Source organism: Suncus etruscus, chromosome 4 (assembly GCF_024139225.1).
Source record: "Suncus etruscus isolate mSunEtr1 chromosome 4, mSunEtr1.pri.cur, whole genome shotgun sequence".
Classification (NCBI taxonomy): Eukaryota; Metazoa; Chordata; class Mammalia; order Eulipotyphla; family Soricidae; genus Suncus; species Suncus etruscus.
Genome location: NC_064851.1, coordinates 113,100,920 through 113,128,677, shown reverse-complemented (window position 1 = coordinate 113,128,677; position 27,758 = coordinate 113,100,920). Strand labels below are relative to the sequence as shown.

Sequence of the window (27,758 nt, the reverse complement as noted above, 5' to 3'; positions counted from 1 at the left end):
AAAGGGAGATTCTCTTTTCTGTTGTCAGATTATATTCTCCCAAGTATTATGTTCATCCACCTGTTGAAACCACATAGGAAAATTCCAGCCATGTCCTTCCAAAACCTCCAGCCATCATATTCTGAAATATGTCTGTTTTTATAAATCACAAGGTTTTGTTTGGGCATAATGTCTAAAAACATTTTCTCTACTTGAAAGGCCATTAATGCTTTGATTACTTTTCTCTTCTAAAGAATTAATTTTTTTAATTTAGGAGTTATGCATAATTACCTGTAAGCACAAATACCTGCTGATGATTTTTTCTTTAAATAATATGTCATTTATTACTATTCATTAAAAACACTGCATTATCTATCTATTCAATTTCTTCTTTAATTTGATCCAGAAAACCAACTGATCTTATTCATAACATAACAGTTATGTGCATATCTGTTTCTATTCCATTAGTCTATCCACATGTCTGTATTTACACATTTGCTTCATTACTTGGCTAATGTGGTTGCATAGAAACCTAATTAAAATTTTTTTAAGTAGAAGAGTTTTAGTTAGAAACACTTACTCAGAGAAATATGAGGTGAGAAAAAGCAAGATAAAGAGATAGTGTATTTCTGAGGAGGTTAAAAAGTACACATCTCAGGAGAAGATGAAGGTTCAATCTCCATGGTAAAAACAAAAATGGGTGGTATACAACTTTCAACATGGAATAAATATATATGTCCTCTAATTAGGCACATTCTTTTTCTAATCATTTTGGAAATAGTAACGTTTTTCTCTTTTTCTGGTACATTTAGAGTTAATGTATCCACATCTGAGAAAATTACATTCTTTCTTATTTTAACTAAAATTTTAGAGAAACTGTAGATACAATTTGAAATGAATGGATATGAGGGCCACAATGTGTCCTGTAAAATGCAAAGTAAGTTTATATTTTTTTATATTTGATTTCTCTTGTTAGAATTTGAAATGCTTAGTCTGTAAGTCTAACATATTTTATTAAATTGTACACATGATTTATCATATACTGAAAAATATTTCAAAACTTAACTGAGAGAAAATTAGGTATGATCAATTTTACATTTCTTAAAATTAGGGTGTAAATGCAACAAATGACAAATTTAGTTAGACAAGGTATCTTGTGGAAATTTTCCTTAAATTAAAACATTCAATGGACGAAAATAGTACAATAAATGTACTTGGACAAAATATTTATGCATTAGATTTTTTGAATTACAACTGAGACTATACATTTTTCTTTCAGCTTGCCAAGTATTCTTTGTACAATCTTAGAGTGAATTCATTAATTTTTTTGGCCAAAACCTATGATGCTTGGGTTACTCCTGGCTAAGCGCCCAGAAATTGTTCCTGGCTTGGTAGAACATATGAGACACTGGAGATCAAACTGAGGTCCATCCTAGATCAGCCACATGCAAGGCAAATGCCCTACCCCTGCACTACCACTCTGGCCCCTAGAGTGAAAAATTTTGGGGGGTCACACCTGGCTGTGCTCAGGGGTTGCTCTTGGTTCTATGTTCAGAAATCACTCCTGGCAGGCTCAGAGGACCATATTGGATGCTGGGATTCAAACCACCATCCTTCTGCCTGCAAGGTAAATGCCCTACCTCCATGCTATCTCTCCAATCCTAGAGTAAATATTTTTATCAATGACAATATGATGAATGATTTCTGGATTCATTATTCTTTTCCAGGACATAACATCAACTAAAATACCAACGTTTACTAATTATTTACATTTTTAGTGAGGCAAAATAGTTATTCCTGAAAGAAACTTAAAGAGGTGAGAGACAAAGAGACATGAATGTTCAAGAGAGAGCAAGGGTGTCTCCAAACTATGGGGGACCCAGAAATTGGTTTGGGGAAAAGATTATATTCTATTTCTCAAAATTGTTTTGCCATAACGCCATTAGAAGCCTAAAGAATTAATCTATCACAAAAAAAACCTTGGGCTGTAGATGGTCCATTCATATTCTTAGCAGGACTTTTAGTTTCCAATAGCTTCTGCTTTTCTGAGGGCTGCACCCTTGAGTGGTCTTAGTTTTTGCATTTGAGTGGTGCCTGAGCCTTTTTGTTTTAAAGAGTTGAAGATCTGCATGTCAAAGTGATGAGTTCTTCATCCCTTTAGGCAACTTCAGTGTTGAGCTATTTATTCTTAAGTTTCTTTATTTCCAAAAGCTCATCCAGGGTCACTAAATCCTTTCTGTCTGCAACTTTTCCCCTGAAACTAGAAAGAACTTATCTAAAGTTGCATAAGAAATTTTGTTCTTTTCTGAGCTTAATTCAGCTATGAATTTTTTTAAATGCCCTTTCATTGCAGAAAACACATTTAGCATTAGGTACAAGTCACCAAATATGGTTTTTCTAAAAGTAAAATAAATGAAAAGAAATCTCACTTACTGTTGCAGTTGCAGTTACAACCCTCATGCACACTTGCACTCAGGAATCAAACTATGCTGATGGGCCTCCATGTTTTAATGGAGTCAGCTCCATGGACTCACTATTTTCTCAAAAAAGATGTAAACCAAGCCATTAAAATTTATGCAGTTGGCGTAGTCGATTTTTACCCCATCATATTACCTTTCTCTTCCTCAAACAAAACCACATAACTTGAGCTTTCTAGTCTCGCCTCCCAATTAGAGGGGGCAGTAATGGAGGCACCAAGACCAAACAGTTATAAGACCACTAAGTAATACTAAACACAGAAGGGACCACGCATTCTAGCAGCCTCTGGGTGGGGTGGGGGGAGAGTGGAGGATATGGGAGGCAGGATGGGAGCGGTTGTAGGAGGACAATTCGGTGGTGGGAATCCCCCTGATTCAATGTAAATATGTACCTGAAATATTACTGTGAACGATATGCAAGCCACTATGATTAAAATAAAAATTATATTAAAACATTAAAAAATAAAAAAATAAAAGGTTTCTATGAAAAAGAAAAAAAAATTATGGGTACAATGGCCACACATCAGAATGTGGGCAATCTCAGAAGGAGAGGGTGGCCCAAATCTCCACCTGCATGTGTCTATTGTATCCATACCCAGGATCCCTCAGCACCCCTCTATAATTCTTTTTGGGACACCAATCTGACCAAACTTCAGGATCCAGGTTTGGAGCTGATGTCAACCATGGCATGTTGGAGCAAATGTGGGTACTCTCTTCCCTTATTTTAGAGGTCTGATAGGTGAATATACACCCATAAAAGGTACAGTATCAGGAAGAGTGCTTTGAGTTTCTGGAAAACTTAATTATTTGATGCTTCCATAACTATAAGGACATAACAATTTAATAGAATGAACAGCTAACACAAGAACTTACTAAACTTTCTGCCATTGTAATGACTTCATTGGCAATACAATAATTTTCGCTACTTTACTTATTTTTTTCTTTCTTTTTTAAATTTTCGTTCATCTCTTTCTTTTTCTTTTTTTGAGGGAGCACATCCTGTGATGCTCAGGGGTTACTCCTGCCTATGCACTCAGAAATTGCTCTTGGCTGGGGAGATCATATGGGATTCCAGGGATCGACCCAAATCTGTCCTGGATCTACACATGCAAGCCAAATGCCCTACTGCTTCGCTATCATTCTGCCCAACCCCCTTTTTAATAATACCTTTGCTCTCACTGTTCTGGAAAAAATGTTCTATATTCAACTATCTTAACTATGTGAAGCTTTTTTTTAATAAATAAAAGAATAAATTCACTTAAACAAGAAAAAAACAAATCTCATTAAAGTGTAAGTTAATTCAACAACTTATTTTCAAATAAAAAGAAAACATCTTAAAATTTAAGAAACATTCTGCATTAGAAAGCTGGCAATACAAAATTGAATTAGAACCTCAATATTTACTATTGTATTGATCAGAGGCACATCTAAATTGTTAAGGGCTAAAGAGACTGTACTGTTCAAATCTGTATTTGATTTTATATTTTTTAACATTTTAAGCAAAGTTTCATTGCATTATAACCATTATATATTAAGTCATTGCATTTAACCATTATATAATAAGTCTTAGGTATGCATTATTGAAAATCAATATTTGTATATATTACAATAAGTTCAATACTGAAAATAATTTAACCCTTTATCATTCATTTGTCTCTAATGCATTTGATATGAGCTATTTTGAGAAATCTGATTTGAAGAGTAAAAATACTAAACTTGCCCCAACTACTGAGTTTGTCAGAATAAATATCATTCTAAATTAAATAGCCACTAGACTGTTATAGGTCAAAATAGTATTTAACTTCTGCAGAAGTTTAAGAAAAACTTACATATATCAGTATTCTGTTTTAAATGTTTGACTTTCCCCACTTTTTTTTACAGTAATGAAATAGACACAAATTTTGATTGGGATGACACATCATTTATAAGTTGTAAAATCCCCATATCAGACAAATAGGAGCTCTTAAAACCTGTCTCCTGAAGTGTCATCATCTTTTCCAGAAGTATATTAATTACTGAAAGAGAATGTCTGTAAATCCATTTCTTTTCCCTAGGTGCCCTGATCCTTAGGAAACCCAGTGGTATCTATTTTTCATTTCACAAGTCTTCTCTCAAATGTGCTTTTGTCTTCTTAACTTCCAATCTAAGTTTTTGCATTTAGTGTTCAACTTTATCACCTCCCATCTCTAACATTCCTTTGATTTATAATGTCTTTTATAACTCTGACATTTTTGAAGAATGCTCTGCAGTTATTTTAAGGATGTTACCTAATTTTGGTTTGTCTGATGCATTCTAATAGTACTAGATTAGAACTGTTCATTCTTAGCAAGTATATCATAGAAGGCATATTTGTATTTCTCATGGGACATCATCAATAATACTTTATATTCACATGCCTTACTTATTGGCAATAATTAGTGTTCTCCTGTTTGATTAATGGTTAATCTGTAAGAAAGTTTATTGTTTCTCTTTGTATTATATATTGGGTCCTCCACTATGAGTCCTAGTTGATTTCAATCATTGATTTCTGGTGAAGTGAGACATTACCATTCTTCTGTAAATCAGTTAAGCAAGTTTATTATTTTTTATGTCTAAGACATTTAATATTATTGGCTTTTAAATTTTTGGGTTATGTTTCTTTACCTTTTTTGGGGGGGTTATTGGTCCATAGAAGCTACTCCTGATTCAGTACTCAGAGATTTCCTGGTGGTTGTGATAGAGAACATAGGTGGAGTCAAGGTTCAAACTGGAGTTGACTGCATGCAAGAACAGCAACCTTACCTTAAAAATGTATTTCCACTCTTTATTAGGGTATGCTATTTTTAATTTTTTTGTACTGCTGGGAATAGAAACCCTGTAACACAAGCATTATATCACTGACCTCCATCCCTATTCAATATATAAGTATATATGCATACATCTATGACATACAAATGGTCAATGGGTATATGAAAAAAGTGTCCATTACTCCTTGTTAAGCATTGGATTATATACTGAGGTTATTGAATACTTTTGGAATAGAACTTTTAGTAAATGATGCTAAGGGTCCAGGTTGAATAGAGAATGGGTTCATGAATGACAGATATAATCTTTTAGCTGTGAAAGGAAGAAGATAAATAGTGAATTACTTAGATGTGAATAGGTAATTCAGGAAATCTTTAACCTTACAAGAACAAGAGGCAAACTAAAATATTTAACAAAGGAAACAGATAAAGACAGAACTGTGATAGTACATTCACCTTGCTCCTGAAATAAAATTCACTTGAGAATTTGATCCCTCCAAATTGGGAGTTTGGTCTCTGTAACATTTCTTGACCTTTGGGTATGTGTATGAGAAATTAATGTAGACTAAATTTACTCTCAGCATATTTCTAGCACTTAATATAGAATTATTCACTAGCACTATAATACATATGCATTATATCTCTATACAAATTCACCCTAAATATACCTTTTGAAAAAATAATATCCTGAAATTTTCACACCTTCCTTTTTGGGAAACCTATGCCTTTTGTGTGTGTATGTTACAAAATATTATGTATAAAAGTGATAGCATAGCAGTAGGACGTTTGCCTTGCATGTGGCTGACCCAGGACAGACCTTAGTTCGATCTACAGCCTCCCATATGGTCCCCGTAGCCAAGAGCGATTTCTGAGTGCATAGCCATGAGTAAAAACTCACCAGGTGTGGGCCAAAAAAACCCCAAAATGTAAAATTGGTATATGTTTTTTGATGCCTGGATATTTTCACTTAAATCAAGGAACTTCAGAGAGATTTATATTTGACCATTCACGTATTTTATGGATTTGCCACTATTTGCTCATTTTGAGCTTCAGTTTGATTGTGGGGTTCAGTTTGATTGTGGGGTTAGAGTAGCTTTTATTCATCTGAAGAAATGGCAATGGGATTCACATTTCCTTAACCAACTTCATGAGTGTTTAAGAAATAATGTGCAATAGTTAGTAACCAAATCATATATAATATGTTAGAGTAGTTTGGTTACTTATGATGGTTTTGTAGTTTCTATACTTTAGCATATCATGTGTTTTTGGATGCTCCTTCTCTCCTAACTTCTAAACTCAGCCAGATTAGTAAACTTGTCTTATTATTCATTAGCTTTCCAGTTATTTTGTCAACATATAATTCTCAGGAGTAAGTTGTACAAAATGGTTCATGATATAAGCTCTGAAAACAAATTGGTCTAGTTTTCATCACATTTGGACTGTTTGTATTAAAAGGCCAATCAAATTTCAACCCGTGAAAGAAGATGACATGAGTAACACATGGAAACCAGAAATTAAGTTAATATAAATTTTGCCCATGACGATTTTAAATTGAATGCATGATATTTTAGATAATGCTAAAAGCCATATCAAAAAGGCATGAAGGACTCAATGAAGAGAATTGGGTTGTTTTCTCCTATTAGAAAATCTAAGAAAAATAATTTCTCATCCAGAAATTAAAATTAATAGGTCAAGGTATGGCTACATAAGCAGGAATGTTTTCATGGTTTTTCTCCCAGGCCATAATATTTTCAAGAATTATAGTAGTATAGTTGAAATCTTGATGCAAAGGAAAGCTATATGGATCAATAAACTGAAAAGTAAATTGTTTATTCTGTTACAGGATGATGTATATAGAAGCTAGTTAGGAAATTGGCCACATACAGCACCTTGGTATTGTAATAGCTAAGAAATGGAAGGATTTGGAAAACTTCCAATAATCTCTATAGCATAAACCCCTCTGTTTCTGCACTGGCAGAAATTTCTCTCCCTAACAGTACTTATGACATTGTACTATCACTATGAACAATCATTTCTTTCAGACTTACAAATACAATTAGAAATCTGAAAGCAGTCAGGGATCCAATTACCGATAATCCCAGGTGAGTTTTATACTTCAAGGAATTTGTAGATACTACTTATTTATATGTGCATAAGTATCACCTTGTGAAATAAATTCTGAAAGCACTGGACCATAGAGTGTGAAATAAAATTTTAGAATTAGTTAAGTTTTATTGATATTGGGTATATTTATAGAAATTACAATTTCCATGTATTAGCAGTGGAAGGAATGGTTCACATTATTTTTGCCAATTTGATTACTTGTAAGTTGGAGCCAGTAGAATCCTGAGCTAAATAAAATTAATATAGTTTGTATTATTAAAGTTGACATACAAAATTAAGAAAGACATACAGAAATGGATTTAATGTGTCTATCTCATCAATTATGAACCCAAATAAGTCAATTTAACAAAAATTGAAAAAAATTGACAAATGTTGGATAATTTTCTTCTTAAAACAGTGCTGTGATATCTTTTTCTGCTAGCTAGAGTTATTGGCCCTGAAATGTGCTGCCACATTTTAATGGTAATTGCAATTGTCAGATCAACATAAATCACTTAGCATTACACAGTCCCATAAACAAAAATAACGAGTTTTTCATAACTGAAACAGAGTTGATGTGAATAGTCAGAGAATGTAAATGAGAGTGATCTTTGATGGTAAAAGACTGATTGTAAAAAGGCAGTGATTTTTTTTTTTTTTTTTTTTTTTAGTGATAAAGGACCTGTTTCAATAGACTTAAAATCTTGGTTTAGCTCACTAAGGAAGATCTAATATTTTCAAATTATCAAGAGATCTCTGTGCCTGACAACTTGAGTTATTAAATAACACACAAAACTTTACTCAATTAGAATACATAAATGTGTTCCCAGATTTAAGTTTCTTTAGGGGCCTGGAGAGATAGCACAGTGGCGTTTGCCTTGCAAGTAGTTGATCCAGGACCACAGGTGGTTGGTTCAAATCCCAGTGTCCCATATGGTCCCCCATGTCTCCCAGGAGCTATTTCTGAGCAGACAGCCAGGAGTAACCCCTGAGCACCGCCGGGTGTGGCCCAAAAACCAAAATAAATATAAATAAAAATTAAAAAAAATAAGTTTCTTTAGAAGAGAACCTTATGCTGTGACTCTTCCTTCAGGAGTACTTTATTGATTTGTTACAACTGTAGTCCAAGGACTGGAAACTACAAAATCAATGTTTCATAGAACACTGAAAATTTTTTGAGTTAATTTTAGTCCATGGGCTGAATACAAAATGCTACCATTGTCAACTCATCAAAATCGCAAATTGTGAAAGAGCCAGATAATGAAATTTTAATGTTATTCACAATGATTCCAGTATTTCTATGAAATTACTGTTTTAGTTTTTTATTTTCTATAGAAATATTTGTATACTGCATAATTCACATATGTAATTCTTATGTGTTTCTATCTGCATAAACCATAGATATTATACACAAGGTTTTTACATATATAAGATTATGTGGGTAGTCTTCAGCTGATGAGAATATCTGTTCACTGAGTATTCACATAATGTTTTTGATATGTGAAGTAAAGTGGGAAGACTGACGTAAAATTCTCTGATGCTTTTAGTTTTCCAAAAAGCTTAATGTGGAGTGGCACTGAATTCCTAAGGAAACCATAATAAATGACTTATCCAAGACCTAGTATGATGATAGGGTAGCAATTTGTTTCTCATCCCATTTAACTTTCCTTTTAGTCTATAATAAGACATTTTAATCTTAAATAATGACAATACCCGATTTTACCTTCATTTACATCATTAGTTCAACTATTTCCTGTGATAAACTAATGACAACACGACATGTATCCATGGTTTTCTGCTCAGAGATAATTTCTGGTATCACTTAGACAATTGCATGTAGAGCCAAATATCAAACATGAGTTGGCTTCATGCAAGGCAGGTATTTAACCTGCTATATTGTTTCTCTGGACAGTATCTTAACCTTTATTTTATTTGTTTGTTTGTTTGTTTACTTATTTATTGAGCTAAACCTATTGGTGCTCATGGATTATTCTGGCTCTGTACTCTTGAACTTTTCCTGGTGGTACTTTGGGGACAATAATAATGTGGCAGATTGAGCCCGGGTCAGCTTCAAGCAAACAAAGATCCCTGCCCACTGTACTAGGGTTCTGGTGCTCTATCTTAACCCTTAAATTTATTCATATATTAAAAAATATGGGACTATTTTCCTATGTAATTCAATGCTGAAGTGATTAGAGAAGTACATAAAATTAACATTAAAGATTGAGATGTTTGAATTAATTCAAACTTGTATGCAAATCATTTTGACCATAGGTATAATCATGCAGAAAAATGACTTAAGTGAAAATGTTTATTAAGGTTTAGTAAGTCAGGTATATGAAGCATAGATGTTCTGCTCATTTTGGAATAGGTAAGTCCACAGATCAGTGTTTGATGAATGAGTGGAGCAACCACAAAAAGGACCTCTGACAAATCCATGTAGCAAGTGAATGAGTTAGCTAAGTAGTTGCTCCAATGCACAATTAAGGAGAAAACTTCTATAAGTGGGAGAAAGAAGAGAAGACAAAGAAGTTACTTCTTAATTTTAAGTTTACAGGCATTGAATATCTACTCTGGAAGTGTTCCCAGTGTTGCCAAACTAGTGTAAATAATCCTTCTTGAAAGATGCTAAGAAAATAAATATTCTCTTCATTAAGGTAATTTTTTGGTCACATTCTGTGGTGCTCAGGGGTTCCTCCTGGCTCTGAGTGAGGGTCATTCTTGGTGGTGCTCAGGGGACCATATAGGAGGCCAGGGATCATATGGCCAGGTTGGCCATATGCAAGGCAAAGTTCATACGTACTGTGCTATTACTCTGACCCCTCACTGAAAGAATTAACACATGCATACCCACATGAACACATTGTTGGAATAAGGGTAAATAAAAGAAAAATATGTATGCTAAGATATTCCATGAAGGATATTGGACAAATCAAGGAAGAAAAGTAGGTGATGGGTCAATGGAGAAGTCAAGAGTAAGGCAAGAAAAGCATGTTCCCATAATCTCTAACTGGGAAAATATATGGACTGTAAAAAGTAGGGTCTGTAACCAGTACAAATTTTATGAAAAATTAATCCTAAGATATATATTGGTTGACTGTGCATAAAGAGTGAAAGTAGAAAGCCTAGTATCTGGGGCCTAGGCATATTTGCCTGTGGTTTTCCAGTAAGTGCGTACATCCTTAACTTCTAGTGGAAGTAATTATTAAATATGCCTCTGTAGAACTGTCCTTTTGGGTATCTAAAAGAAGATTTTCTTCTCAATGAGAATCATTCTTACAAGAACTTAACAAGGATTAAAAAAAACCTCTGTCTATATCTATCTATCTATCTCTGTCTGAGCTAATTATATCCTATGGAACCTTCTTATAGCTAGGTCACATAGTAAAATTATGTCACATGTATATGGATATTTCACAAGGATTTCTGCCTTTGGAATAGGCTTTGGGAAATAAAATTTATGGGATATTCTTTGTAAAAAATTTTATTTGCTAAAGAAAAGACATTATGCAAAGTGTTTATATAAATAAAATTAAAATAATAATATGAAACAGTTTAATAAGTAAACATAAATATAAAATCTAAAATAAATCTATTGCATATAAAAATATTCTAAATAAAATCTGTTCATATTATTATAATCACATAATTAGTATAAATTGATTAACGTTCATGTATTAGTATACTTATGCAATCAGACATATTCACAATGCCTAAAAAATAACATAAAGGGAACAAATACGCATAGATAAAAGGACTATAATTTTGCCTTCAATCCATGTATATTAATAGTTTTACAAATTGCTAAGAAAATCAAAATGTATGCCTTCCCCAGCAGAATACTTGATACTTCTGTTCCGTTTTCTATTATTTTTCCATATGCTGCTGAGCAAAGAGGAAAGAAATGTTAACCTTGGGCAAGTCAACTCATAATTACTCCTACATATATGCATTTTAGTCTATACTTTCCCAATGTGTACAACAATAAATATCTTGGTAGGAAGTAAAAATATTTTAGGCATAATTCAGAGATAGAATAGTATATACACAACATACCAAAAATAGCAAAATTTTTACGGGCAGGCAATTAGAAAAATGACATGTACAATGGGTGTTTAGGAAGGTAATGCTTAAAAGTGGTTGAGATAAACTGCCTTAGAGAAAAGAGTGCAGCATATATTCATTTCTTTTTGTGCCTGTCAAAGTTTGATTAATCATATTTAATTTTATAGTTCATGAGTGAGGAATAGCAATTATCCTCATAGCAAGTTAAAATATGATAAAGAGTCAAATAGAATTAGAATTCTTCATCTCTTTAGTAGCTGCTTCTTAAGATATGTATATTGCAAGCATATAATTCAGGATATAGTAGAAAATGTCTGGTTAAAAGATTTTTTTTCCATTCACCATCACTAAAGGTTAAATGAACAGAAACCATACGAAGATCTGACAGTTAGAGAATAATTAAGAAAAGAGAAAGCCTGTGAAAGAATAACTCATGGAAACAAAATGACTTTCCGGGCAGGAAGGGGTTCAATGCTTCTCTTCAGCTGAAAGAGGAATTTGGTGGTGCCCAAGGTGGTGACCTCAGAGAAGAGTAAAGTGTCAGACCAAAGCCTTAGAAAGTCTGCAAGTAAAACTTGACTGTATAACATTAAGTGAGGGGATGCAATGCTTCTTCAATGAAGAGAAAGAATGAGACTTCAGTCAGAATAAAGGAGAGAGTTCACACATTCCAGACTGGTGAGGAACCCCAGAAAGTCTAAAAATTTTATTAAAATGCTGGTACCTTTAGATATCCCTTCAATAGAAATATAAAACTTCACCATTTTCTTTTCTTTTTTTTTTATTAAACAAACTTTATTACATACATGCTTGTGTTTGGGTTTCAGTCATGTAAAGAACACCACCCATAACCACTGCAACATTCCCATCACCAATGTCTCAAATCTCCCTCCTACCCACCCAACCCCCGCCTGTACTCTAGACAGGCTTTCTATTTCCCTCGTATATTCTCATTATTAGGATAGTTCAAAACGTAGTTATTTCTCTAACTAAACTCATCCCTGTTTGTGGTGAGCTTCCTGAGGTGAGCTGTAACTTCTAGCTCTCTTCTCTTTTGTGTCTGAAAATTATTATTGCAAGAATGTCTTTCATTTTTCTTAAAACCCATAGATGAGTGAGACCATTCTGCATCTTTCTCTCTCTCTCTCTCTGACTTATTTCACTCAGCATAATAGATTCCATGTACATACATGTATAGGAAAATTTCATGACTTCATCTCTCCTGAAAGCTGCATAATATTCCATTGTGTATATGTACCACCGTTTCTTTAGACATTCATCTGTTGAAGGGTATCTTGGCTGTTTCCAAAGTCTTGCTATGGTAAATAGTGCTGCAATGAATATAGGTATAAGGAAGAGATTTTTTATTGTGTTTTTGTGTTCCTAGGGTATATTCCTAGGAGTGGTATAGCTGGTTCGTATGGGAGCTCGATTTCCAGTTTTTGGAGGAAACTCCATATTGCTTTCCATAAAGGTTGAACTAGACGGCATTCCTACCAGCAGTGGATAAGAGTTCCTTTCTCTCCACATCCCCGCCAACACTGATTGTTCTCATTCTTTCTGATGTGTGCCAATCTCTGGGGTGTGAGGTGGTACCTCATAGTTGTTTTGATTTGCATCTCCCTGATGATTAATGATGTGGAGCATTTTTCATGTGTTTTTTGGCCATATGTATTTCTTCTTTGTCAAAGTGTCTGTTCATTTCTTCTCCCCATTTTTTGATGGGATTAGATGTTTTTTTCTTGTAAAGTTCTGTCAGTGCCTTGTATATTTTGGAGATTAGCCCCTTATCTGATGGGTATTGGGTGAATAGTTTCTCCCACTCAGTGGGGGATTCTTGTATTCTGGGCACTATTTTTTTTGAGGTGCAGAAGCTTCTCAGTTTAATATATTCCCATCTGTAAATCTCTGCTTTCACTTGCTTGGAGAGTGCAGTTTCCTCCTTGAAGATGCCTTTAGTCTCGATGTCCTACATGCTTTACCTACGTGTTGTTCTATATATCTTATGGTTTTAGGTCTGATATCGAGGTCTTTCATCCATTTGGATTTAACCTTCGTACATGATGTTAGCTGGGGGTCTAAGTTCAATTTTTTGCAAGTGGCTAGCCAGTTTTGCCAACACCACATGTTGAAGAGGCTTTCTTTGCTCCATTTAGGATTTCTTGCTCCTTTATCAAAAATTAGGTGATTGTATGTCTGGGGAACATTCTCTGAGTATATAAACTTATTCCACTGATCAGAGGGCCTGTTTTTATTCCAATACCATGCTGTTTTGAAAACTATTGCTTTGTAGTACAGTTTAAAGTTGGGGAAAGTAATTTCTCCAATATTCTTTTTCCCAATGATTGCTTTAGCTATTCTAGGGTGTTTATTATTCCAAATGAATTTCAAAAGTGCCTGATCCACTTCTTTGAAGAATTTCATGTGTATCTTTAGAGGGATCGCATTAAATCTGTACAATGCTTTGGGGAGTATTGCCATTTTAATGATGTTAATCCTGCCAATCCATGAGCAGGGTTTGTGCTTCCATTTCTGCGTGTCCTCTCTTATTTTTTGCAGCAGAGTTTTATAGTTTTCTTTGTATAGGTCCTTCACATTTTTGTCAAGTTGATTCCAAGATATTTGAGTTTGTGTGGCATTATTGTGAATGGGGTTGTTTTCTTAATGTCCATTTCTTCCTTATTACTACTGGTGTATAAAAAGGCCATTGATTTTTTTTTGTGTGTTAATTTTGTAGCCTGCCACCTTGCTATATGAGTCTATTATTTCTAGAAGCTTTTTGGTAGAGTCTTTAGGGTTTTCTAAGTAGAGTATCGTGTCATCTGCAAACAGCGAGAGCTTGACTTCTTCCTTTCCTATTTGAATTCCCTTAATATCTTTTGCTTGCCTAATCACTATAGCAAGTACTTCCAGTGCTATGTTGCATAGGAGTGGTGAGAGAGGACAGCCTTGTCTTGTGCCAGAATTTAGAGAAAGGCTTTCAGTTTTTCTCCATTGAGGACAATATTTGCCATTGGCTTGTGGTAGATGGCCTTCACTATATTGAGAAAGGTTCCTTCCATTCCCATCTTGTTGAGTTTTTGATCAAGAATGGGTGTTGGGCCTTATCAAATGCTTTCTCTGCGTCTATTGATATGATCATGTGATTTTTATTTTTCTTCTTGTTGATGTTGTGTATTATGTTGATAGATTTATGGATGTTAAACAGCCTTGCATTTCTGGGATGAAACCTACTTGATCATAGTGGATGATCTTCTTAATGAGGCATTGAATCCTATTTGCCAGGATTTTGTTGAGGATCTTTGCATCTGTATTCATCAGTGATATTGGTCTGTAATTTTCTTTTTCTATAGGAAATTGAGTGAGTTTTCTAGATGTAAATTACTCAGGACAAGTCTGTGTATATTTTTGTCTTATCTAATATATATCATAAATAACTTCATAATGTAAGTCAAATTTTTGTTAATCTAACCAGTTAATATAACTTTTTGGTGGAACCGTTTGTCTCAGGCCTTAGTTAGCCTGGTATGTTTTCTATACCTAAAAAATCTGAAGAAAAATAGTTTGAGGGTGATCAAGAATTCAGTGATACATTTGTACTAATAAATCTACATTTTTTTTCAATGTCATCCAGAGTACAAGTCGTTTTTTATCAAGTCCTCCTTGAGTTAATTGAAAGAACAATGAATTCCCTTACATTTTGAGAGCCAAGTCTTGAATTACTAAACTCATTCTATAGGTACTTATTCTGTGGAGTAGGAATTTTTCAGTTTCTAATTGACCTCTTAAGCAACAAGCATGACTTCCTCTTTTTTCCCTATATCTGTCTCATTTGACAAGATATTCCTGTCACAGCCCACAGTCCCTGTCAATCTGGCTCATTTGAGCCTATCTGAAGCATACAGAGTTGAATGACTTTGAAGATAAGCTGCCAATTTTATCACAGTAAAAGAAATGTGTGTGTGTGTGTGTATGTGTGTGTGTGTGTGTGTGAAAGAGAGAGAAATAGAAAGAGAGGGAGAGAGGGAGAGTGAAGAGAGAGAGACAGAGAAAGAGAAAGAAAGAAAGAGAGAGAGAAAGAGAGAGAGAGGTTTAGCTGGTCCAGAATATGTCAGAATAACTTTAACATATTCATTTGACAGGGATTCAGTAACACAGAGGAAGAGTTATTTGCAATTTAAATTGATTGCCGAGTACTTAACATTAATTGACATGCTAAATACATGACTAAGTAACAAATTATGACTAGTGCCAATCATCTGAGAACACAATTCCCCATCTTGCTGCCCATTTTATCTTTAGAGTTTGTTTAAATTGCATTTTGAATATATATGTATTTTAGAAATTCTCTGAGCAAAAAATACTTGATGATAAATACCTTGAAGTTGAATACTTTCTTATGAATTCTTCATTTGAACTGGATCATTTTTCTATGTCATGTAAAGTGGCCAACAAAATTGCTTATGTGATTTTTTTTATACAAGTTTGTTTTATACCACTTCTTTCTCTAGAGAGAACTATTCATTTCACATTACAGATTAGCTTTAGAGCAGAGCAAGAGATGAGTTAAATTAAGTGAAAAATATTCTGACATTAGATTTTACCCTTAAATCAAATTGTTCAAGTGCCTAAAGAACATACTGTAATTTTGAAAATTTACTTCTCCAGATTAGAATATCAGGTCCAGATAGATAGTTTAGAGGGTAAAGTGTTCATCTTATATACAGGTGACCCCAGTTCCATTTCTGGCAACACTATTTATGGTTCCACCGCACCATTAAGAGTGATCCATGAGCACTGAGCTAGAGTAAGCCCTGAGCACTACAAAGGGTGCCCTAACAGAATAAGATGAAACAAAATTAAAAAACATCTGCATAGATACATGGATACACTGCTCAGTGTAAGTTATATAAACATTTCCCTAGTAATACCCATCTCTTTGTATAGTTTTCTTTCTGTTGTTATTAATACATCTCTTTTTGGTATCTTCCCTTGCCCATTCTCCTTACCGCCCCACCACAGAAATCGTGTTCATTGTGGTTTTGTTTCTTAGAACTTTTACATATAAGTTTGACAGACTGTTGAGCTATCCAGTTATAAAGATGGTTTATGGGGGATAACACTATGCAGAGATTTATTCATATTTCTGATGGGGTCACCAGGATAGATAACCTTCATGAATACCTATCTTTGTGAAACCTTTCCCATCAATATGTACTGTGTTTGATTTATACTTATTATAAATGAGAGTTTGAAACATATTCCTACTGCCAGTCACTGGTTACTCATGCTTGAAATTAAAAATCTTTCAGACTGATGCCAATGCTCTATCTGGTTAGGAATTGCTTATTGCTCAAAGTAAGAAAAAGAAGACAGTGAATGAAAGTTAACAGATAAGATATTAATGTTAAAAGTATAGCAGGATGCTTTCCGGTTATTCTAAATGAAAGTGAAGAACATCAATCTAATCATATGGTACATTAACAATATTGAATTGAGAAATATTCATTATATAGGAAAGTCATGAAATATTCTGTTGATACTTAAATAAGGGAATGCACCTTCATTAGAATTTAATTCATGGGAAATAGATACAATGAATCAAAGCCTTATTTGGGAAAAGTTTACAACAGCTCAGAAAAATGCACCTGATCTTTAAATCATACAGATTCTTCAAAATTCTTCAAATTCTCATAGATAAAATATGACTAAGAAACCACTTGAGCCTGAAATAATGAATCAGATTTTATCTTTAAAAATTATTTGTTACAAATACTATATAATAGATACTCTAAGTTCTTCCTACAGTGAACTCTTTAAGCATAATATTTAGCATTCTCTATTATTCTATTTCTACTAATATAGCTGAAAACGATAATTTTTCAGGAAAGATTTTAAAATTACATGAGAATACTTAGTTAAAACTAAATAAGTTTGCTTGCACACTTTTAATCAATGTCAACTTTTCTCTATGATCAGTGGCTTGTTTAAATTTTGTAGTATCAATTTAAACTAGAAAATTGCAAATAAATCACAAAGCAAACCCATAAAAATAACAAGAGTTGACCAATTTGTTATCAAGAACACCATGATTCCCTTTTTGTTAGACAAAATAAATGTAAGTAAATGTGTGTGTGTGTGTATATATAGATATAGATATAGATATAAATATATACATACACACAAATATAGGTAAATTAAATAATATATGTTTAGAATATATTTCCTAGGAGCCTGTGTGATAGCACAGCATTAGGGTGTTTTCCTTTCATGCAGCCAATCTGGGATGGACCCTGGTTTGATCCCCAGCATCCCATATAGTCCCATGAGCCTGCCAAGAGTGATTTCTAAATGTAGAGCCAGAAATAAATCCTGATCACCTCCAGGTATGGCCCCAAAATTAAAAAGAAATTATCCTAGCCCAATTATTAACATTATGATGAAGTTATTAAAATGGTTTGCTGACTCTTATAATAAATTTACAAAATAAATGTTCATAAAGTTTAAATATTACAATATTAAAATCGATAACTTTAAATAAATTGCCAATGCTCTATCTGGTTAGGAATTGCTTATTGCTCAAAGTAAGAAAAAGAAGACAGTGAATGAAAGATAAAATCTTAATGTCAAAGTATAACAGGATATAAACTAATACATAACCTTAACTAATGGCACCTATTTACCAAATTATTACCAATGTATTAAATAGCCAAATAAAGCATATCATAATATCCATGTATGAATTGTCTTTGTAAGCCATTGAGTTATTTGCCATGAAGAAATCCAAAATAGCATAAGAAAATTGCAGTAGATTTGGGATTTTTATGAATTTCAAATAATTTACATATCAGTAAATCTTTATGTTTGGAAAGAGAAATTTTTAAATAATAATAATTAATAAGATGTATAATATCCTATGTAAAATACTTCATAGAAAGAAAGACATGAAACCTGAATAGTAATTCTTATAAGATTAACATCATCATAAGTTTCAGCAGCAAAAATCCCTAGCAGAGGATTCCCCCATAACATCCTTATGTAAATTTAATAACTAGAAGAGAAACTAAAAGCAAATTACTGATAGAATTTGAGACATAAGAAAATGGAAAAATGAAAAACATTTTTTTTACAAAATGTGAACAATAGGGGCCGGAGCGATAGCACGCGGTAGGGCATTTATAGCTGGTCCAGGACAAAGGGTGGTTCAAACCCCTGGCTTCCTATATAGTCCCCTAAGCCAGTAGCGATTTCTGAGCGCATAGCCAGGAGTAACCCCTGAGCATCACTGGGTGTGTCCCCTTTCCCCAAAAAGTATGCAATAGAGAATCCAAGTAACTCAGTATTTGCCCAGAAAATGAAATCTATAATTTATGACCATTACATAGCTAAAATAATTGATCTAGATGGCATTACTTGTGAATTTTATCCAGAACTTAATGAAGAAATAATACATTTTATTAAACAATTTTAGAGATATGGAAGAAGGAACATGTCTTACTAATATTCTGTATCTCTCATATAATAGTAATATCACACTCCTCTTAATGTTTTTGAAATTAAATTATACCTCAATACTCAAAAGAGCATAACAATGAAAATCTTTAAATATTAGAAGATTAATTTCAGCCCTAAGTATTGTCAGGACTAGTCTCTAGAACATTGTTTGTTTGGGTGGCCCCAGAACAAGGAAAGTAAGTACACAGGTGAGCTAAACATAATATAATACACCAGATAGAACCTGGTAAAAATGACATTAAAAAGACATTAGTAAGTATAAAATGTAAAGACTCTAGGGGCCAGAGCAATAGCACAGTGGGTAGGGAGTTTGTCTTGCGCATGGCTGACCAGGGTTCAATATCCCACATTCCTTATAGTCCCCTGAGCCTGCCAGGAGTGATTTCTGAGTGCAGAGCCAAGAATAATCCCTGAGCACTGCTGGGTGTGGCCAAAATGTAAATATTTTAAACAATAATATCATTTGATATGTATTATCAAATTAATGATTAAATTTTGACAAAATTTATCTTAGTAATATAAGATTTGCTAGTTGCTTTAAGAGAACAAGTTAGAAGACCATTGCAAACTTTCTGTACATATAAAACTAATTTAGAAAAGATTATTAAAAAGTTAAAAATTAGCATTTACATCCATATGCTTATACTTAGAAATAAACTCTAAAATATATGACGTATACATAAAGAATATGGCTGTAACTGGACAAAATGAATAAATTAAATATTCATGGATTAGGAGATGTATTTTTGAATTTACTTTTGTAATACATGATTTTGGAGTTCAAGAAATGTGGTAAGAGAGAACTTTTGATTCTGATAGAGAATCAAAATCAGTTTCAACAAATGTTCTATAATTCTTGGAAATATTAGAAATAGTTCACTTAAAAACCGGAGCAAATTGGTTCAACAAAGTTCTTGCAAAAATGGCAGGACAGTGAAATTATGTAAAGATTATAAAGGCTGGAAAGAATAAATTAACTATTATTGATACTAATACAAATACATTATTATTTTGAGATAAAACATTTGTATGAAGAAATTCTAACACATTGGCCTTAAAGCAATTACTTTCTTGTATACTAGCAATTGAATTATAAATGAAAATGAAAATAGCTTAGAGACGTTTTAAAATAAGGCTGAAGTGGGGGTAATAGCATAGAGATTAGGGGGTGCACGTGTGCACTCGATCCTAGTAAGATTCTCACAACGAAGTACCACAAGCATTACTGAATGTGGCTCTGATTATCTCAGAGAGCTATTTAGTGACACTGATAGTCCCTGGCACCATTGGGTCTGATTTGCACTGCACCCTCAGATATGCTGGCATGTTTCCGGTAGAAGTCACATAATGTGGAGAACTTTACTTCTCATAGCAACAATGACAAGCTTGATAACCTTTTTTTTACCACATGCACCAAAGTAAGGGTGCATCTTCCAGCATCTTCCAGCAGAACAATGGCCCAGGTTCCCGACTAAGCTCCAAAAGCAAATGATGCCAATGACACTTCTTTTCCGAAGTCTGGGCTGGGCTGAAAACTCTAGGATCTTCTTATGATGGGGGTGTAGGAGGTAGATTGACCTTTTGGTTTGAAGGCCCAGAAGTCCACAGCCAACCTTGACACCCTCGGACAGGAAAGATCTACAGGGGCTGGAGTGATAGCACAGCTGATAGGCAGTTGCCTTACATGAAGTAGACCCAGGTTCAATCCCTGGAATCCCATATGGTTCCCTTAACCTGCCAGGAGTAATTTCTGAGTGTAGATACAGGAGTATCCCCTGAGTAATGCTGAGTGTGGTTTAAAAAAAAAAAAAACAAAAAAAGAAATAAAAGAAAATATCTAAATACTTTCTAATGTTATCAAACTGCAAAGCCAACAAATTAGGTCCATATCTAGAGATCCTGGACTGTGTGACCACAAGTGACTACAGAAAACCTCAGAATTTTCTAATAGTATCAGTCTTGTAGGATCACAGAAATCTGGTGGGAAAGTTGCATTGAAGAGCACCCAACTCAGGGAGCCGAAACAATAACATAAAAGGCTCAACTAGTGATAATACCATTTGCCTTTGTGCTGTAACAAACAACATGAAGTAAATTTGTACCTGCATGGAAGCAGTCTAGGGTGATGAATGGGAAAATGAGAACACTGGTCAAAAGGTTATTCTGGTGTATGACCATTTAATCCTGAAAAAACTTTATGAACAACTTGGCAAATCATGTTGTTATAATAAAAATTAAAATAATAATCATCATCATCAATGTAAAATAGTAAAATGGCTATGCCTTTTGCACCAAGCTCAAACTGTAAAAAGAAGGATAGAAACTTTAAAGATGGAGTTGGGAAGAGGAAATTTCCTCTTATTACTCCCAGGTTCTCATGAACAAATTGATCAATCAAAATAATGTCAGACTAGTTATTCTGAGAAACAAAATTTTATTTTATAGTTCAAAAGAAATCTGAGGAAGAGAGTACAGGGGGTTATGATACATGTTTTGCACACAGTTAATCCCATTTCAATCTCCAGCACTACCGGGTCCCTGAACATTAATGGTTTCACCCTTTAGGCCCAGAGCCCCCATGAAAGGGTCTGTCTGGGTAATTCCCTGCACTACCAGCACAATAGCATTTCTTTGAACTTTTGCATCTAACCCAAGACTTGTTGGATGAAATCACCAGGGAAGGATTCAAAATCTCTTCAGTGCTGCTCTGAAGAATCACCTCTCCATCCAAAATAAAAAACAGAAAAAATACAATAAAACTAATCTAGTATAAGAAGTTATACAAGCTAAGGCCTAACCAAAATTTTATACTATCGCTAAAATAGAATATGGAATATAAGAATTTTCTCATGAAATATATAATTAGATCATATGGGCTTAAAACTAAATTCTAAAGTGAAGGCTCAATATATTGTAAATTAGTTAAAACAGAGGGAGATTTGTATATTTTGTCATAAACATATTGAATAGAATTAAGATTTCTTTTTCAGTTTTTGAGACACACCTGGTGCCACTCTATAACTCAACTTACTCCTGGATCTGTGTTCAGAAATTACTCCTGGCAGGATCAGGGGACCAGATGGGCTGCTGAGGATTGCACATGGGTCCGTTCCGGGCCATCTGTGTGCAAGACAAATGTCCTATCGCTGTGCCATCAATCTGGTCCTGAATTAAGGTATTTTCTTAGGTAGGTATATCACTGTGAAAATTATTTACCTTTATTTTAGGTATGAGTGCCAACATTTAAAAGTAATAAATCATGATTACTATAAATATTTTAAAGTGCATTCCTTTGATTCCAATATATATTCTTAGATGCAATAAGTTATTTGCACTATGAATAAAATAACTTTCTCAATTAACAGAAAATATTTTATGATTCTTTACAAATTTTAAATAATAAATTATTATAATAAATAATAAAATAAAAATTTTGTCTATGTAGATAAGTACTAAATTGTAATTCATTTGATAGAATTAAACTTTATTTTCTAACAAATAGACTATCTGATTGCATGAATGGAAGTAATGATATATTTAAGAGTCTAGTAAATTAAGATACTATTATGGATATAATTAATTTTGTATTATTTGATTAATGTTTATTGATGCTTCTTGCAACTTAAAAGAATAAAATGATTGATGCTAAAGGATAATTTAAAAGAAAATGCATCATAACAAACTATGTCAGAATGAAAATGATTTTTATGTTGAGAAATAATCAATATGATTGGGTCATTGTGAAATATCAGTATTTCTGATGTTCTGTAAGCTTATTGTATAAGATGAAGAAAAATTTATCACAAATTCTTAAGGATAACAAATACAGCTGGTATAGTTCTTTTTATAGATTGTTAGAACTACTTGATGGGAGATTCCATGTCATGAAAATTAAGTGTCCTATTCAAAACTGATAATATTTCAGGTTTTTATGAGAAGAAAATCTAATTATGTTTTCTCTTTTTCCCAAGTTTTCTTCCCTACCCTGACTTATAAAAAGTAAAAAAAATTAGATATGTCTATCAAAAGTGTTTGAAGATATTATTTTGCAAAAGAGGAAGTAGAAACATATTTCCAGTATTTCAGGGTTGTACAATATATACAGTAACAGAATAAGAATGTTTCCAGCAGTAGAAATTGCTTAGGAAGTCTGATTAAAAATATCTGCAAAGATTCCTTTGTCTATAAATATGGTTAATTTGAGTCAGTACAAATGTGAGCAGTAAACAGTACCAACTATTCAACCAAAATCCTGAATATATCAAACTCTGAAACAATAGTACCTTCAGGTTAGCAATGTAGCAAAATCATACTGTAGTTATACAAGAAAATTATATGTATTTTTTTTATTTTCACTAATGTACATATACTAATTTAACTTGTCTAGTTAGTTAAGTCTACAGAATATCTAAGTAACTTTATTAGGTTTTTTTCTAGATACTTTTATTATAAATATATTATTTTGAATTTAAATAGAACCAATAATGAAGAGCTTTTTTTTTTTAAAAAAAAAAGTGAGTCAAATCTATTGCTGTCGATTAAATCCTATGCTTGAACTCATATAACCACTACATCATTTGTATTTTAAATTGTTTTTAATTAGCAAATTCATCAAGCCATTTTAATATTGTACAATAAGCATAGTTCTTTATGTCCTCAATAATGGTTTTTAAAACTTAATACAGTTTTTGGAGTATTTATTTTATTTTTTTATTAATTAATTTTTTTTTTTGGTTTTGGGGCCACATCTGGTGATGTTCAGTGGTTACCTCTGGCTATGAGCTCAGAAATCACTCCTGGCTTAGGGGACCATATGGACGCCAGCACGGTCTGTCCTGGGTCAGCCACGTGCAAGGCAAACACCCTACACTACACCATCATTCCAGCCCCGTTTTTGGAATATTTCAAATCCTGTTTTAGATGAAGTCATCTTGAACATTTTTTTGCAAAATATGCCTGCTAAGTGACATTTTGCAGAATTCTAGGAATTTAAGAAACCTCACTAGAGACTATGGTTGTGACTGGTTGTGACGGTTCATGTCTTCTATGCAAGTCTAGTGTTCAATGATAGCAACAAAAAATAGCACCCCCCCCCTTACAAAATACCTAGCCATCACATGTAGCTGCAATTAAAATAATTTCTTTCTAGATAGTGTTATATCCTCTCAGTGGCTCATCTGCCTATCTTTGCATAAAGGATATTGATAAGGTAAAGAAAAGATAGCATAAGATCTTTAAAAAAAGCAAAATTCAAATTAGAATATATTTTGTTGTAATGACTCATTATTTTGGCTTGTGGTTATATAAAGTGTCAGTTATACAGTGATTAAGCCTCTGTTGTTAAATGTAGCTAAAGCAGATACCACAAGAAAATATCTATGTTCTTTGATCAAATATATATTTGACTGAAAGAATAATTAAACAGGATACCTGAATTAACATTATACATATACCTAAGTGCATACATAATAATTAAATGTGAAATTATTTATTCTTAACTTTATGTCTAACTATTAAAATACGTGGGAACTATATTATTTATATGGAAAATTTTTTTTAATTTGATATTTAAATTTTAATGACTAAAATGGGAGTAATCCATTTGTTTTCACATACATATCTGACATTGATTATAACTTAATTATATCATTAATTTTATCTTAAATTTTCATCATATTAATTTTGGTTTTGCCTTACAGGGTATTAGCAGAAAATGTCACTAATGTAATATGATTACAAATTATTCTCTATTAAAATGTGTTACAAATTAATAATTCCTACCATGGTGGTCTCAGCGATAGATCCAAAGCTGTTTATGAATATATTGCATGTCACATTAACTGGAGGACCTGAAAAAAACAAACAAAAGAAAATGCCAGTTATTTTATACTTAATTACAATTTTTTCAAATATTTTCTCATTATTAGTTAAAAATTCTTTTCAGGGGCTTGAGTGATAGCACAAAGGGTAGGACATTTGCCTTGCATCCAGCTGATTTGGGGCCAACCTGGGTTTGATTTCTAGCATCCCATATGGTCTCCCAAGGCTGCCAGGAGTAATTTCTTTCTTTTTTATAAAAATTTTTATTTTGACCAAAGTGGATTACAAATCATTCACAGTAAAATTTTAGGTAGATAGTGACATTGAATCAGGGGCATTCCCACCACCAATGCTGTCCTCCCTCTCTCCACGTTCCCAGCATGCATCCCATGTCCTCCTCCTTTGATCCCTGGCTGATAGTACAAGTGGTCCCCTCTGTGTTTAGCTTGTTGTAGATTGGGTATTGATCCTGTTGTCATTGGATTTGGTACCTAAGTCTGATCATTTTTTATTTCTACTCAATGTTCATATGACTTTTTGATCTTGGTAACCTCCATTATTTCCCCCTCAGTTTGTGAGGCTGAACAAGATGGTTCAAGTTATGTGGTTCTGTTTGAAGGAAAGACAAAAAAAGGTGGGGGAATCAAACAAGCAAAAAAAAACTAGAGGAGTCTTTCTTGAGGCTATAAATATCTGTTTAAGAGAGGAAAGTGAAAAAAGGAAGAAAAACATAACAACAATACTAAAAAAAAAAATCAAACTAAAAACCCAAAAGCACCACAGCAATAAGTACAAACTAACAATACTCCTGGTCCCAAAATAAAAAGAAAACAGAGCTCAAAAACATAAATCAAAACAAAGAAAAACAAAACAAAAAACAAAAAAAATAAAAATTAATTTGTGCTTTTATTTTTGCATAGGCGAAGTAAATATTGGGGAGGTTAGAAAGAATTTCCTTGGCCTAAGATATACAGGGTTTCTCCGCCCTTGAAGTATACTGTCATGTGCATATCTCCAGGTTCTGTACCTGTTCGTTTACTCTCCCCTATGTCCTTTTGTGGTGTCTGGAAACTATCCGCTCAGTCATGGGTGATGAGATCAGGCCTCTGTAACTAGAGGTCTTGGTATTTACACAGGTCATAGGATGGAGCCTAGGATCGAGTCTTTCCTTACTGTTCTAGAAATTCTGTTCCATCACTGTTGTTTTAGTTAGTCTTCTGTAGTTGGTGATCTTGGTTTTTGCACAGATCCTAGGTCAAAGCCTAGGATGGAGTCTTTCATTATGTTTCTTCTGCTCAATTGCAGTTGTCACTGTCAAACCTCTGGAATTAGAGATCTTGGTTGTGAGCCCAGAGCCAGAAGTAATCCCTGAGTGTCACTGGGTGTAGCTCAAAAAACAGGCAAAAATAAATTTGTTTTAAGGGGTCAAAGATAAAGTATACCAGGTAAGACACTACCTTGTATGTGGCCAACCAAGGTTAAAACACCAGCACCAAATATGAACCTGTCTTGAAAATATTGCCATATACAAACAATTAAACCCACCCAGGTGTGGTTCCTAAAACACACAAAAATGAGGTTTTATAAAAACTATTTCTGAAAGTATGTAAGTATATAGTTGCTAAAAATTAAAGGCAATCTGAAATTATGGAAGGGTGTAGAATAATGGGGATTACAATGAACAGATTTATGATCTCCTTTAAATACTAATTCTGGCTATTAAGCCATTTGCTCCCTTTTGGTTTCAAGTCTAAGCAAATGAGTATTTGTTGTTGTTGTTGTTTTAGAGTATGTCTAATAGTTCTAATACATTTTAATTTAGTACGTCTAAAACATCAGTTTCATCATAGAATTTCTATTGTAGTTCACCCCCATCCCCTGTTTATGAGTGATGTTTCTTTGCACATCACATAAATTTTTATTGAAGATCATATTTTTTAGAGTTTGGAACCCTGTAAACCAAATCTTCCATTTTTGACATTTTTTACCTATTTTGTGTTATATAATTTTACTGGACATTTTTATTTTTATTTATTTTTTAGTTGAGCCACCCCTTGAGATTATTCAGGGTTCTGTGCTCAGGGATCACTCCTGGAAGGGGTTGGCAAAATATATGTAGTATTAGGGATTGAATCGGACAAATACCCTACTGTTTGTTCTTGTTCTTTGACCTATAATATCTGAACTTTAAAGTCTTTTTCCCTAGAGAGTCTACCCATTAAAATCTATGCTCAGTGGGGCCTGAGAGATAGCATGGAGGTAAAGTGTTTGCTTTGCACGCAGAAGAATGACAGTTCAAATACTGGTATCCCATATGGTCCCTGAGCTTGCCAGGAGCGATTTCTGAGCATAGAGCCAGGAGTAACCCCTGAGTGCTGCCAGGTGTGACCCAAAAAAACAAAAACAAAAACAAAAAAACAAAAATCTATGCTCAGTGAGTTTAGTGAAAAATTAAGGGCTGGCCCAATGTTTTCTTGATTCCATCCAGTAGTGTTTAGAGTTCATCCCTGGCTCTGTGCTCAGGGGTAATCCTTCATGTAGTGTAGCTGGAGATCAAATTGGAGTTGACCACATACAAGACAAGTGCCTTAAGCTGTACTATTTCTTTTTCCTCATGATTTGGAGCATAACTTCAATGTTTTTGCTTATTTTTCACTTTCGGCATGCATATATAGTCTGAAGTCACAGAAGTAACAGAGGTAGTCTTTCTGAGACATTCCCTGGCATGCACAAAAACTTATACTTGAGAATAAAAAATCCTACAACGAAGTGTTTCCAAACTCACTATGGCTCAAACATTTACTAGTTCTTTTTAAAAAATCATTTGACACACTGATACCATAGCCATGAGACACAGCAACACTGTGAAACTTTCTGTGATCATTTTCAATAAGTTAATAAATTAATGAAAATTTAGGGTGGGTTGTTTTTGCTTCTAAGTTTTTAATGAATTGTTCCATTATTTTATGTCCCTTAACTCCATTTGTTGAAAAAAAACCCTACAGCTTATTATGGG

General features: G+C 33.5%; 1 protein-coding gene and 1 pseudogene across 1 annotated transcript in view; one reads left to right on the top strand and one right to left on the bottom strand.

Annotated features, from left to right (window-relative positions):
• Nucleotides 1–27,758, top strand: part of LOC126005982 (prefoldin subunit 3-like) — a 1,144,584-nt pseudogene that overhangs the window by 408,970 nt on the left and 707,856 nt on the right.
• Nucleotides 1–27,758, bottom strand: part of GLRA3 (glycine receptor alpha 3) — a 559,340-nt gene that overhangs the window by 115,935 nt on the left and 415,647 nt on the right. The window contains exon 2 of the mRNA XM_049771299.1: nucleotides 24,704–24,771. Coding sequence (XP_049627256.1) covers nucleotides 24,704–24,706 — 3 coding nt within the window. The 5' untranslated portion in view covers nucleotides 24,707–24,771. The remainder of the gene's footprint in view (nucleotides 1–24,703; nucleotides 24,772–27,758) is intronic.